This window comes from Somniosus microcephalus, chromosome 12, assembly GCF_052327205.1.
Source record: "Somniosus microcephalus isolate GS21.2 chromosome 12, FLI_Smic_1.0, whole genome shotgun sequence".
Classification (NCBI taxonomy): domain Eukaryota; kingdom Metazoa; phylum Chordata; class Chondrichthyes; order Squaliformes; family Somniosidae; genus Somniosus; species Somniosus microcephalus.
This window is the reverse complement of record NC_140998.1, coordinates 47,941,884-47,956,866: the sequence shown is the minus strand read 5'-3', so window position 1 is coordinate 47,956,866 and position 14,983 is coordinate 47,941,884. Positions and strand designations below refer to the sequence as shown.

Here is a 14,983-nt window from a genome sequence, read left to right as displayed (position 1 = left end):
AGTTCTGCCAGTTGTACTTAATAGTGTTATGTCTCTATTTATTATTCCGAGATCTATAATAGAATCTAATGCCTATAATGCTAGTTTGTGAGATGTACAGATCAGTTTTAGAAAATCCGTGCAGTCAGCAGACCCCTATATGCAAATATGTACATACAGTATTACTCTCTTTGGGATGTTCAATCAAATGTGATTTTGCAGCTGTAACAGCTGTCCATGGGGATCTTGCTAGGCTCCTAGCTAATGCTAGGACTCCCCTCAGGGAGCAAACTCTGTGTCTGGACATCGAGGGCCAGCTAGCTATTCGACTATAGAGGACATCACAGCTAAAGCCTATCTTGTCCTCACCTGATGTCCGCACTTTCCAGAGTTGGGCATGAGCCCACTCGCAGAAACCAGACCCCCTGACTGATTGTTTTCCCCCTTCACCTCTGCCGAGGTCAGGGCACTGCGACACATTGTAGCCAATGTTCCCGTTAAGCCGCGCGGCCGCACAACTGCCTGGAGGTCCTGCGCAGGCCGCTCGCTGGATTCTCAATGGGACATTTCGTGCATGCATGAAATTTTGAATGGGCTGCGCAATCCGTTAAAGGGACCATGTACCCCCCCCCCAAACAAAAATTAGGGAGAACATTGATTGTAGCACCCCGACTGCTAACACAGTGAGATCGCCCAACTCTGCCCAAACAGCAGATTGAACTGGAATGGTTGGTTGGTATGTTGTGATAGCGAGACATCCGGCGCATTTATCCACTGAGTCACCAGGGAAAGATACATTCCACTTTTTATATTCTAGCCGCATTTCACTGCTGTGCCAAATCTGACTCAGAGCAAAGTGCAGAACTGCATTATTCCTTGCACAAACCCTGTGACTTGCTTAGAGCACACCCTTTTAAATTGGCTTATGTGCCAGTAAATGTACTAGTAAGCACGAATATGCAGACTGCATACTGTGGTACAGCTCTGCACTTTGTTAATAACTTGTGTTACACCAAATGTCTCCTTCCCTTATCTGGTGCGAAAACAGTTTTAAAATCCTGGACAAACTACCAGTTGAAAAAGAAGCCAGCTTCCTCTCAGTTTCCTTTTACAGGGGCAGAGCTTTGAGCAGGTTCTCTTTAAAGAAAGTCTCTTTTCTAATCCAATTACGTTGCAAAACTTCCATGTGGACCTGACTGTCAATATTACATGAAAAAATGAAGGAAAAATTATTGCACAAGAGAGTCTGTAGAATTATTCTGTAGTTATTGATGTCTGGGTACAATGCTTCATTAACCCGACTACAGCTCTCTAAGGGGCTAGAAATTCATCTCGAGCGGTGGCGCAGAACGGGCGGTATCGGATCGGCCGCCCGTTATACGCAGTGCCTGATATTCAGTTCCATTGCAATCAATCAGACGCTGCGTATAACAGGTGGCGGATCCGATACCACCGGTCCTGTGCCACCGCCCGAGACTGATTTTTGGGCCTAGGTTTTTAACCACCTTCTCTTACCACTATCCAACATGTATGTTGACCTAGATAGATAGAACACACTACCCATATCGCTTCTGAGAAGATCAAACTCAATAAAGATGAACCTACTCCCCTGCCTTCCCTACGCAGCAGAAGTGTCTCCATTTCTGCGGGCAGGCAAGAGGCTATGCACAATCTTCCCTCTCATTGTGTTCTCCATTGCAGCAACCCAACTCTGGGTGATTGCCAGCTGGAGCACGGTCTTCCCAGACAGCTTTGGCCGTGTATGGAAAACCAGTTCCGCCAGGCAACATGACATTCCCAGACCTTCAGAAAAAGTCAAACAGCCATTACAGTCTACGCCTGCTAATTCAAAATGGCTTTGTGTCCAAAAATTGAGGAATCTAGTAATTAAAATTAAACAATTTGCATTAAAAAGGCACAGGCAGCTTTTGTGGCGAAATTCAAATGATCCAACTTTCAATTATGCGACTGAATTAACAGGAGTAGAGTGTCGTCACTTTAATCCTTTCTTTCTGGACAGGCACATGAACCTCAGAGAAGATATTAATGATACCAAAGCAAAATACTGCGAATGCTGGAAATCTGAAATAAAAACAGAAAATGCTGGAAATACTCAGCAGGTCAGGCAGCATCTGTGGAGAGAGAAACAGAGTTAACGTTTCAGGTCAACGACCTTTCGTCAGAACTGGAAAAAGTTAGAGATGTAACAGGTTTTAAGCAAGTGTAGAGGCAGGGAAAGGGGGGCGGGGAGGGGAGGAATGAACAAAATGGAAGATCTGTGATAGGGTAGAAGGCAGGAGAGATGAAATAACAAAAGGGATGATGGGGCAAAGCAAAAGAGGTGGTAATGGGACAAGAAAAAAACCAAAGATGGGTCTAGAGGAGCTGCAAATGGCAACAGCAGAACCATTACCAAAAGCTGCTGTCTGGAAAAACTGGGAGCAGTGGTTATGATTTGAAATAGTTGAACTCAATATTGAGTCCGGAACTCTTGTACTTCTTTCAATTTAGTATACTGTAGTCGCTGCTCACGCTGCGGGCTCCTCTACATTGGGGAGACCAAACGCAGATTAGTGATGCTTTGGTGAACACCTCTGTTCAGTCCATCAGTGTGACCCTGAGCTTCCGGTCGCTTGTCATTTTAATTCTCCGCCCTACTCCCACTCTATCCTCATCCTCCTACGCTGTTATAATGAAGCTCAACGGAAGCTCGAGGAACAGCACCTCATCTTTCGAATAGGCACTTTACAACCTTCCGGACTCAACATTGAGAAAAGATCCTATTTCTGCTATAAACCATGTTAGACTTGCCCTATTACAGACGCTACCCAATTTATTTAATCTTCTGAGGGAAGAATTTGCAAAATAACTCTGTCCTCCTGCCTGCCTCCAACAGTATTTGTGCACAAACTTCAGAAAATATATCTGACCTTTCATAACCAGTTGCTTTATCTTGCATGATATTTCCATGCTCCCAGCAGATCAAGAACCATTGTGTGGTCTACAGTATTTGATTGGCCAGCAATGGCAAATGAATAATGTAAATGTACGCACTACAAAGCAGAAAGGTGATGCGTGATGCATTTTTCTTGAGGGAAAATTGTACGTTTTTTTGCCTGTTGGTTGTTATGCTGGGTCGGTAAGAATTATTTTCTGATAATGAAGACCTACAGTAATTTTGAGCGTTAACTGTATGGTATTTTATTTTAAAAACTAGGACATTTTTCATATATTTGGGGAGTTTGTGAGAGAACGTGGCTAATATGGAGTTCGGATAAGTCCCCCTTAGTTAACTCCACACAGAGGCAGCACATTTCATGTTTCATCAAACGCTTGCTTGTTTTCCTGTTTTAAGTGTGAATATTATTCTAAGGACTCAACGCAATTAATTGTTGGAATGGAAAATATTGATTGATTCTTAATCTTCAAAACTACCTGCGAAGTAAATGTTGAAAACTGGCAGCTTCTTATATAGGTGAATGACAAGGTGACTGCATTTCCTTTCTGCTGTAGTAACTGTATATATTTGCGGTTCTAGGTGGCTGGTATCCACGTGAATGGATGGAAACTGGATAAAAAACTTGGTATTTATGTGCTCACACTCTATGCTGTTTTCTTGTGTTTCTCAATAATGATCGAGTTCAATGTGTTTACTTTTGTCAACTTACCAATGTGCCAAGACAGCATTTAAGCATATTGGACTGCCACTGGAGACCATCGAACAAAGAATGTTCCTAGGCTCTTCTTGCATTTCTTTCTTTAATGTGTAAAGAATGTTTTTTGGCTATTTTGAAAGTTAAATGAGCTTTTAACACAGAGCCAAAACTAATATTTGAAAAGAAGACTGCTGACTGACTGCTGCGTATTGAAGTCTAATAAGGAGCTCTCACTCCCTCCTATGGAGCTTTTAAGAAGTACGCCTGTGAATTTTCGACTTGTCGACAACTTCTGGAGTACAGTGTTCATCTGGATTTCCGATTCATTTTACAGCCTCCTGCTTGTGCACACAAGCACAAAATTATAAGGTATTAAACAGCAAGAGCGCTACAAAACAGTCTGTTTTTCACGGGACTTCACCACACATGCTATGCGTGGGAAGCGATTTGTTGGGCAGTCCTTTCCGACCTAATTTTTATTAGGCCACTCTACATGTCGAAGCTTGTCTCTGTTTTTGTTCAGTAACTTAACGAGTATATATTGGAATTGTATGGACTTGAACAAGATCATTTGTATATTTGGTGATAGTAGCTTAAATAATGAATTAAAATGCTAAAGTTCTTGTACATTTTAATAGCAAAGTATATATCCTGATTTTAAGTTTGAATTTTGATTCATAGTATTTTGATATTATGTTATATATACATATACATATATAGAGAGCATACTAAAGACAGAGTTCCTTTTATGAAAAGATGAACTCTGTGCACATTTGTAAACATTTAATTCATTTGTTCCAGTTATTGATGAACTCATTCTTGAACTGAATTATAAAGTGCAATATAGTTCCTGCAGCATTTTATGATATTTTTTGGCAATATAAATATTACTCCTGTATGTCATCCTCACTATATATGATGTGCACACATCCCCTCGCAGCAAGGGTCTCTGAGTAGGGATTTTTTAACAAGTCTTTCATTACAGCCTTGGGAAATTGAAGAAAAGGGACGCTAACCCTTTAATTTGTATATTTTCACATTTAATAGTTGCTTTCTGCATGAAAGGCAATGGACAAAGAGCAAATGAATCTTTCTTGCAAATGAGACCGAGGTTATATAACTAGATGTAGTTTAGTAACATCTTTAAAAACACCTTTTATTCCTATTCTTAATTATTGATCATATATTTACATTTTTTAATGCAAGAATGACAATGAATTTTTAAAAACCGTGGATTGCAAATCACCATTTTGTTTTTAGTAAGCTTCAAACTAAATGCCAAAATGCCAATCCTGGAAAATGATAAAAATGGACATAAAAATTTAAAAATACATACAGACTTCATTGTTTCCTCAGCAAAACTACACATTGCACAGCTATGACTATCTGGAAGTAACCTGCCTGTCAGTGATTGCGTTACTACCGAGCAGCTCTGTATCCTACTTACATTGGTAGGGTATAGGATTCTTCAAAACAAAGTGTCATATTTTGTACCACTGTGACCAGTTTGCATTGAAACTATTTTGTACTATCTACAAATGCACACAAATTCTCCTTTTAAAGGGATTCTGGTGCATTTTTTCCACACATAATCATATCCTCTTTTATTGTGAACATGACCTAGCTTTCACATTTTTGAGACCATTTTTATGGTGTCATGGCAATAAAATGGCTGAGCGCAAAACTGAATGTTTGGACGCTGAAATGTCAGTTAAAACTTTTCACTTTGTAAGTTATTGATTCAGTATTTATGATTCCTGCCTGTTTGAGCTATTCAGTAGATTGCTGAACTGCAGTTGCACCTTCTGTTTTTTTTTTACCAGCCTAGGGATGGGCAAGGGATGCATACAGTATGATGCAGAGAAAACTGCACAGTACTAGTGTTATAAATTAGTATTTTACATTGTGCAGTTTGCAAAGAGATCTCAATCCAAATGGACAACTTCAGATAATCAAATAATTTCTCACCCACCCAATATTTTAACTGAATTCACCAGCTAGCTGTAGTATAATGTTAACCTGAAATAATTACCATAATAATTAAAAAGCGATTAATGGGTAAATGCACTGCATGCTATAGTTCGGACCCATATAGACCAGAAAAGTCCCAGGTTCGATTCCTAGTCTGTGTTGAGTTGGCTGATCTCAACTGGGCCAGCTACAATTAGTGTTTCATTCCTTGACTATGAAGGGGTAAAATCATTCAGGGCCCCCTCGCCTGATTACTATCCAGTGGCCCTTGTTGCAAAGTACATGTGTGTGGGTGTTTCCAACTCAGCTATGGTGTCCTTCCATGGTTGACTAAAGTTACATAGGCTTGCTGCCTGGGGTCAGACGAGAAGAATGTCCAGGGACTGGAGGGCTTCTCACACCCATGGTACTGAACCGCCAGCGTGAGCCAGGGCTTTCAGGAAAGAATATCCAGTTTTCAATTTCTGTGCTCATTTTGTAAAAATACTGACCAGGATTTACATAAGAAGTTGCCAATCGCTGGTGGGATGAAAAGGAGAACGTCTCAAGTTACAGCTTGTGAGCTCACTGCCTGATAAATGATTGTTGAGATAGGGTACATTCAGGTGATAGTATTGTCTAGTTTGTTGATAGGTAAATGAAGGGCAGCATGGTGGCATGGGATGGTAAGATATGGTTACATGCCTTATGATTGCCCTCGTGGTGAATACCTGATCTCAGCCATGCCATTGCTATGAGGCAGTAAGTGCTGCCCAGTGCCCCACAATGAGCAAGACAAAATCAGAGGAAGAATCATCCTGGGTGACTCTCGCACACATCACAGTCGGAGATGGTGCATGTGGCTATGTGTGCTGGGGTTACCCTGGTAGGAAGGGGAGAAAATAAATTAAAGTTAAAAGGAACAAAAGCACTAATGCGCCTGGAACTCAGTCTTGGAAGCTCATTCATCACCAACCCTCCCCCACCCCACCCTTCAACATCCAGACAATCTCCCAGGAGGAGAAAGTGAACCAGCAAAGGACAGTCTAATGAAGCAATAACAGCGACCCACTCACAGACAGACCAGGACAGTGCAACACTTCAACCCACAAGTAGGCCGTGCTCCCTCATTCCCTGACTCAGCTGAATCCTAGGGACTAAGAACAAGCAAACTGCTTCAACCTTTGAAATCAATATCGCTCCCAATGCAAGCAAAACCAGACCAAGAAAACTTTGTATCAAGACACTCCTCCCACAAACGCCTTGTAATCAAAAAAATTCTGCTCATCAAGCACGTTCCATCCACAGCCACTTTATGTAAGATTAAGCTTTCCTGGATGCTCCCCTTCCCCCACAATCAGTGTACAGTGGATTCCTCAAATGTATACGTAATCTTTTGAAAACAGAATTTTAAAAGCAAACTTTTTAAAATGTATTTGTTCTTGGGATATGGGTGATACTGGCAAACCAGTATTAATTGCCCATCCCTCGTTGCCCTTGGGGAATTAAGGATCAACCGCACAGGGAACTGATGTCACACGTAGGACAGACCAGGTAGAGATGGCAGGTCCCCTTCCCTGAAGGACATCAGTGAACCAGTTGGGTTTTTACAGCAACAGAGAAGTGCACAAAAAGTAACAGGAAATGGAAAGCACAGAGAGGAAACTGAGAATAAGAGGTTGAGTGAGTGAGATAGTGTAAAGCAGTGAGTGGCAACTTTTTATATAAATACTGCTGATTGTCTCAATCGGCTTTGCATTGTTGCAGTTCAAACTACCCGATTTTCTTTTCAAGCTAACATCACTTTGTGGACAACTGTTGAAATCAGTGACAGGTTGTGGGGGCAGCAGGTGAGAAGGGTGGGAATAACATTTCATAATAATGGAAGTCACAAAATAAATAGTATTTTTTTCCACAAATGAACATTCAAGGTTACATTTTTGGATTTCTGGGTGTTCTGAAAAATGTAAAGTTTTATAATTAATGGAGCGTTATAATTAAGGACCTATTGTAAAAGGAGCTGACGATCATATTGTTGAAATGGGATCAGGAGTGGAAATAAAAAATAGTATTTTTCTGGCATGTACTCTACTGTATTTGCTGTTGATATTTTGATTAAATTCTGTAAAGGAGAGTTTATTTAAAACTTGTTATATAAGGATAGTGGGTATTTTATTAGGTGTTTTTAAACAATTCCTGTATTCTGCACTGTTGCTGAAGTTTCCAAAGCCACTCTTATCCAAGTACAAGATGTTATGTACTGAGGAAGGGTCCTGAGATGTCAACTTGTGTCTCTCGAAAGATGTTGTCTGACCTGCTGAGTGTCTCCGGCATCTTCTGTTTTTGTTTCAGATTTCAAGTATCTTCAGTATTTTGATTTTCATTTACCATCTGTTATGTATTGTCTTATTCAGGTCAACCTCCTCCACTATCATCCACGTGTGGCCTGCAATATTCTCTGGTGTATAATGGAAATATTGAATATAACTTGAAATTATCCAACTTTTCATTAAAAAATGACTCAACTAAAATCAAACTAGCAGGTTATTTTATGTATGTATTTATCAAGGATATAGATGATGCTGTTATCTTAATGATGCCAGCATTCTCTCCCTACCAGCGTCTCAACCATAGCTGCTGGAATTATCCTCCTTATCTTGCACAGAGCATTGATATAAGCACTACATTCCTCTGTTCAACACTTACTATGATGACTTAAAAAATTAGGATTGCAATTTCTCCCGCCCCCACTAAATCAGACAGTAGGCAATCCCTCACAGTAAACTCCGAAGCACGCCCTCACTGTCCCTCACAGAGAATCAGATAATGGCCTGTCGCTCTCAGTGAATTAGATAATGCCCTGTCCCTCACAGAGAATCAGATAATGGCCTGTCCCTCACAGTGAATCAGATAATGCCCTGTCCCTCACAGAGAATCAGATAATGCCCTGTCCCTCACAGAGAATCAGATAATGGCCTGTCCCTCACAGTGAATCAGATAATACCCTGTCCCTCACAGTGAATCAGATAATGCCCCGTCCCTCACAGTGAATCAGATAACACCCTGTCCCTCACAGTGAATCAGATAATGCCCTGTCCCTCACAGTGAATCAGATAATACCCTGTCCCTCACAGTGAATCAGACAATGCCCCGTCCCTCACAGTGAATCAGATAATGCCCCGTCCCTCACAGTGAATCAGATAATACCCTGTCCCTCACAGTGAATCAGATAATACCCTGTCCCTCACAGTGAATCAGATAATGCCCTGTCCCTCACAGTGAATCAGATAATGCCCTGTCCCTCACAGTGAATCAGATAATGCCCCATCCCTCACAGTGAATCAGATAATGCCCTGCCCTGTCCCTCACAGTGAATCAGATAATGCCCTGTCCCTCACAGTGAATCAGATAATGCCCCGTCCCTCACAGTGAATCAGATAATGCCCTGTCCCTCACAGTGAATCAGATAATGCCCCATCCCTCACAGTGAATCAGATAATGCCCTGCCCTGTCCCTCACAGTGAATCAGATAATGCCCTGTCCCTCACAGTGAATCAGATAATGCCCTGTCCCTCACAGTGAATCAGATAATGCCCCGTCCCTCAGTGAATCAGATAATGCCCTGCCCCTCACAGTGATCAGATAATGCCCTGTCCCTCACAGTGAATCAGATAATGCCCTGCCCCTCACAGTGAATCAGATAATGCCCTGTCCCTCACAGTGAATCAGATAATGCCCTGTCCCTCACAGTGAATCAGATAATGCCCTGTCCCTCACAGTGAATCAGCTAATGCCCTGTCCCTCACAGTGAATCAGATAATGCCCCGTCCCTCACGGTGAATCAGATAATGCCCCATCCCTCACAGTGAATCAGATAATGCCCCTTCCCTCACAGTGAATCAGATAATGCCCCGTCCCTCGCAGTGAATCAGATAATGCCCTGTCCCTCACAGTGAATCAGATAATGCCCCGTCCCTCACAGTGAATCAGATAATGCCCTGTCCCTCACAGTGAATCAGATAATGCCCCGTCCCTCACAGTAAATGCTAAATCAGACGGTACTCTGTCCTTCAGAAGCTTCAAAATGCTAGTCTTGTCCCAGTTCACAGCAGTTTGTTTAGACTGGATCAAAGTGCTATCTGAGATATAAATGAGAGGAGCTTCACTCTTGACTCCTAAAATCTGTACGTATAAAACACATCAGAACATCTTGAGTGGGACCAGAAAACCAAATGAGAGGTCTCCGTGGAAGGGGAGTAGATGATATTTAATATACGGTCCTATTCTCGAGACTAAACTAAAATCTCTGGTGACATAGGCTCATAGGAGCTAACTCTCAAATACAAGATGAAAGAAATGTCCAGTTATTAAATTGTGGCGTAAGCTAAATTGTTTGTCTTACACATCTCATTTTGATGTATTTTTAAATGAGATATGATGGGATGCAAAGCAATTTCTTTTCTAAGCTTTGACTCTTGTGCTTTTGAAATTGGATACATAAAGTTTCATTAAAGTTGGAAAACTGGACACCAACTACTCAATGTCACATGATAATGATGTCATGATATTAGTGCCCGTGATCAGTTTCCTATTTTGGATCCAGACTGTTTTTAAGGCGGTCCTTATAACAATCCTGGTAACTTTGTACAGGCCTTTATTTGAATAATGATTATTATAAGTGACAGTCCACAAGGGAAATCGATTTCAGACTAATCTCGATGCTGCTACTGTTATGGAACTACAGTAAGATCAAATATTTGGTTCAACAGAAGTTTCTATTTGACAAACTTTCATTGAAAAGAATGAAATAAATTTGGAGATTGCAGAAACATAGACTTCCCACCATTTGGAAGCAATAACCATTGATCCCATGTCAGACCACATCACTTACCCATGACGCTACTGTGGTGAAAGTGATGCATGGCTTCTTCTGACTTTCCTGCCTTTCAAACAAAAAAAAGGTTTGCCAAATAATTTTTCTTGAAGACAGTGCCCATTTAAAGCCACATTTATACAGCTGTTGGAGCCCCAAATGTTTGTTTGAGAACATTTTGCAGCCAATGTTTCTTTGGAGGTCAACCTTTCTATTGAAATAAATAGAAGTTTCGAGCTGTCAAGTTCAGTTTGGCTCAGTTGGCAGCACTGTTGCCTCTGTGTTAGAAGGTTGTGGGTTCAAGCCCCACTCCAGGAATTGAGTACATATCTTAGCTGACATTCTGGTGGAGTGCTGAGGGAGTGCTGCATGGACAGAAAGCCATTGTTTGGGTGAGACATTAGGATAGGTTTTCCTGGTCCTTCACCTGGGTCTATTGGATACCCTGGGCCCATCAAATATATGAAAACCAGGTGGATTCCTTTATGGCATATACATTTTCTGCTTGCCCAATTTTTCTATATTTGTGGCACTGATCCAATAGTCTAGGTGCAGGATCAGGAAAATCTACCACATTAAATTGAGGACTTGCCTGCCAGTTCAGGTGGGTGTAAAGAATCCCATAGCTCTAGCTGAAGAAGAGTAGGGAGGTGTCCCGGCCAACATTCCCCCTCAACCATAACAGATTTACTAGTCATTCATCTCATTTGCCATTTGTGGGATCTTGCTTGTGTTGCACTTTCCTACATAACAGTGGTGACTGCATTTCGAAAGTAATTTATTGGATGTGAAGTGCTTTGGAGCTTGATGAGGTGCTATATAAATGCTCATTCTTACTTAGTTCTGTTCAATTTATCATTCACTCAAGAACTAATCTGAAGGGATCCAAAAGGAATGGAAAAGCATAGGCCTGATTCCAGGATGGGAACACAGTGTGAAGCTCTGGGTAGTGATTACCTGCTTTCACTGGAGTTGTGTACAGTTTAGAACTAATCCCAATCTATCGAGTATCATTTCCTCACACTTTAGATTTATATCTTAATCTATATATTCTATTATAAAAATGGCAATATCTTGTGTAAAAGTCATGCAATAATATTTATTCAAATGCATATCTTGACTAATTGTAGAATGAATGCGACCTAATGCACTGTGAATGCCACTTGATGTGAGTTCCTGTGTATAAACTGAGATTATATTATGTAAAAAGTGAAATTATTTGAATGTATTATCTTGCCATGACTGATGGGTAGAACAGAATGCTGTGAACATTATGTTGTATCCAGAGCAACCTACAAAAAGTACTTTATCAAGCAAATGTACATTGATATATGAATCCTTAAACAATATTTGACATGTAATGCAATGTGCATCTTTAAATAAACACTGTTAATACAACTGTGTATCAAAGCAACTGAACTGTTTCTGTCTTCGAATGGAAAGCTGGGATACACATTTGATGTAATCCAGTGACAAATTGAGGCACCGCCTCACAGAGTGTTAGGGATTGGCTCATGATTCTATCTAAAGCCAGGCCAGGGCATCATGGCAATGCCGAGTGCTTCCAAACAAGGAAGGAGAGAAGGTTGCTGGACAAGCCAAAGATGGCATGGCCTAATGGATTGTTACACTAGGTAGGCATTTGAGAGCAGGTCACCCTCTATCCAGACCATGACATGACAGGTGGCCTGTGGTAAGAGGTACAGTAACTTTAAACAGAATAGCGTCATGGAATGTGAAAGAATAGAATCTGATCAACAATTGTTTTGCTATAAAAGCAGAAAATTCTGGAGTGGAGCTTGAACCCACAACCTCCTGACTCAGAGGTGAGAGCACCACTGCTGTTAACAATTCAGGTTTAGGCCCGCATCAGAACTGGAATAACATTACACATAAACGGCATTTAAAAATAGAACAAAGGGAAGGGGGAAGGAAAATGTACCCAAACGCACGCACACACACACACACACACACACACAGACACACACATCTGTTTACCTTTCAATTGTGGCAGCTCATAGGGCCACACAAAGCAAGAGTAGAAGCTAACCAGTTAAATTTGACTGAAACTACAGTAATGTGGGCTCATGCACTCACTGCCTCAAGTTTAATCATGGAATGATGCAGCATAAAAGGAGGCCATTCGGCCCACCGTGTCTGTGCCGGCTCTTTGAAAGAGCTATCCCATCAATCCCACTCCCCTGCTCTTTCCCCATAGCCCTGCAAATTTTTCCCATTCAAGTATTTATCCAATTTTCTTTTGAAAGTTATTATTGAATCGGCTTCCACCACTAGGTGTTAGAGTAGGGTTCGTAGACCTGAACCCACTTTAACAGAAACACACAGATACACTGGGCTCGATTTTGCCAGGCCCGAGGAGGTGGGATTGGAGGCGTGTGAGTTGTCAAAATCACAAAAAATGGCGGCCGGGCCCAATCCCACCTCCGAGCAATTTTCCCACATTCGTGCTTTCAGACCCCATTTCCATCCCGCCTCCAAGAGGCGGGATAGGCCCTCAAGGCCCTTAACAACCACTTAATTGTCTCTATAATCCCATTTTGAGAGGCCTTTCTGACTTTTAGACATTTCCCCCATCCTACACGCCTCCTCTGGAACATGCCAGGTAATCCTGGTGGCATACTAACAGCTGCAGCTCCACCATTACAAAGGAGTTTTCAGCAATCATCATTTGCAGGTGGCAGAACTTTGTTGTCTCAGGTCTGGGGGAGCTGTTAGCAGGTATACTCATTGTTGTGGAAGTTTGGAGCCTGACACCCATCTCCAGTGTGACCTCCTCGGAAACCCCTCTCCCCACCTTGACTGAGCGCTTCTTCAACTGAGGCATATACCAGAAGCATGGCGAACATTTATTTCCTTTCTTCCTGGACATCAGATTCGGACGAAGACCAGCCGTGGCAGCAGCAGACCCATGAGCAACAGCAGCACCAACAGCAGCTGCAACAACAGGAGCGCCAAGCTGCCGCTCACCCACCTGAAGCTGTACAGGCCAGAAGGCACCAGCGCGCGACCACATTGCTGGCCGGGATGCAAGGGACCCACTCATGTTGACCAGATTTGCTTAGCCTGCCCAATCAAACACTTTTGCCTTGCACCTTCTTACCAGAGCATCGACAATGGACAAGAACCTACAGATTCCTATTACTCTGACCACCATATCGACAATTGCAAGTCGCCCTAAGCCCTCAATGTAGAAGTTCCATTTGTGAAATGACACAGGCCACAACTCCAACAGTTTGCTATCAAATCTGTTTATGATACCATGACAAGGGTGGCTGGTCAAAAAACAATACATCACAACACCCAAGTGACTACCCTTGTGACTACTTGTGCTTTATCTTCCTCTTACGCATGCTTCTACGTGGTGCTTCCCCTGTGGCTTCAGCAGATGTGGTGGCCCCTTGCTCACTTTCTTGCTGCTCCTGTCTCGACACCTTTGGCGGTCGTCCTCTGGGGTTCCGAGCCTGTGAGGGCTCAGCAACAGTCTGCTGCTCCTGCGGCTGTGCAGGGGCTGAGACGCCCATCTCAGTTGGGTGAGGACTCTGGTGGGGCTCTGACCGAGGGCTTTGCAGTGGCATGGTCATGTGAGCGCTTGGAGAGGAGCCCCCACTTCCTTGTTGTCTGCCACCAACATCCCTCTCATAGGTCAGCCCCACTTCAGAGCTAGCAATTGGCTTGACAGCACCTTGCTGCACTGCAGGGGGGCCATGAGGACCCGCTTCTGCACTGGAAGTCCTACTCCAGAGGACTTCCATGACGGTCTGATTTGTATGCTCAATAGCTGACCATCGCTCCTCAGGAGATGTCATTCCATTCTGAATAATGACCATGTTTTCAAGACCCTGGTGACTAAGCTCCTCCATGGCCGTAGCCATCCTCTCCTCTACCGTAGCGCCATCCTCTACGGTACCCAGCCTTACCACGGAGGTAGCCATCCTTTCCAAGGAGGTTGCCATCCTTTCCGCGGTGATGCGTTCATGAGCCAGTGCCTCCACAAAAGCTCTGCTCATGTTTGCGATGGACTCCTCCATTCGCTCCACACTCACAGCGACCCTGGAGACAAAACCTGCCAGAGACTCCTGCACCTGTTCCTGGAGTTCCAGCACCGCTCTCCTTCTGGATGTACCCGGAGGCACAGGGTCGACATGCAGCTGAGCCGAGCTGGCAGAGTCCTGCGCCCTCCGACGAGGACTCTCCACTGCTGTCCCTGTCTCCAAAATCTGCTGATGCTCACTTGTGAGCTGTAATACACCAGGTGACGACACTACTCTATCTCATAAAGGTCCCACCAAGGTGTGAGTATCTGCGCTGGTGCTGGGTGCGCTGAATTCTGCTGACGCTGCACCCTCAGAGGTTGCAGCTTCCTCTGAGGAGTCTGGAAGCTCAGGCTCTTCCTCCTGGACAGTGGGGACGGGGACTTTCGATGGTCCTGTGGGGGAGTAAAGGAAAGAGTTAGAGATGTGAGGTCAAGGTTACATGCACATTGAATAGTGCAGTTGATCATAAG

General features: G+C 43.0%; 1 protein-coding gene across 1 annotated transcript in view; it reads left to right on the top strand.

Annotated features, from left to right (window-relative positions):
• Positions 1-11,855, top strand: part of LOC147109159 (sodium/potassium/calcium exchanger 4-like) — a 71,323-nt gene extending 59,468 nt beyond the window's left edge. The window contains exon 8 of the mRNA XM_086002806.1: positions 3,518-11,855. Within this exon, the coding sequence (XP_085858932.1) occupies positions 3,518-3,670 (153 nt within the window). The 3' untranslated portion in view covers positions 3,671-11,855. The remainder of the gene's footprint in view (positions 1-3,517) is intronic.
• The last annotated feature ends 3,128 nt before the right edge of the window (positions 11,856-14,983 follow it).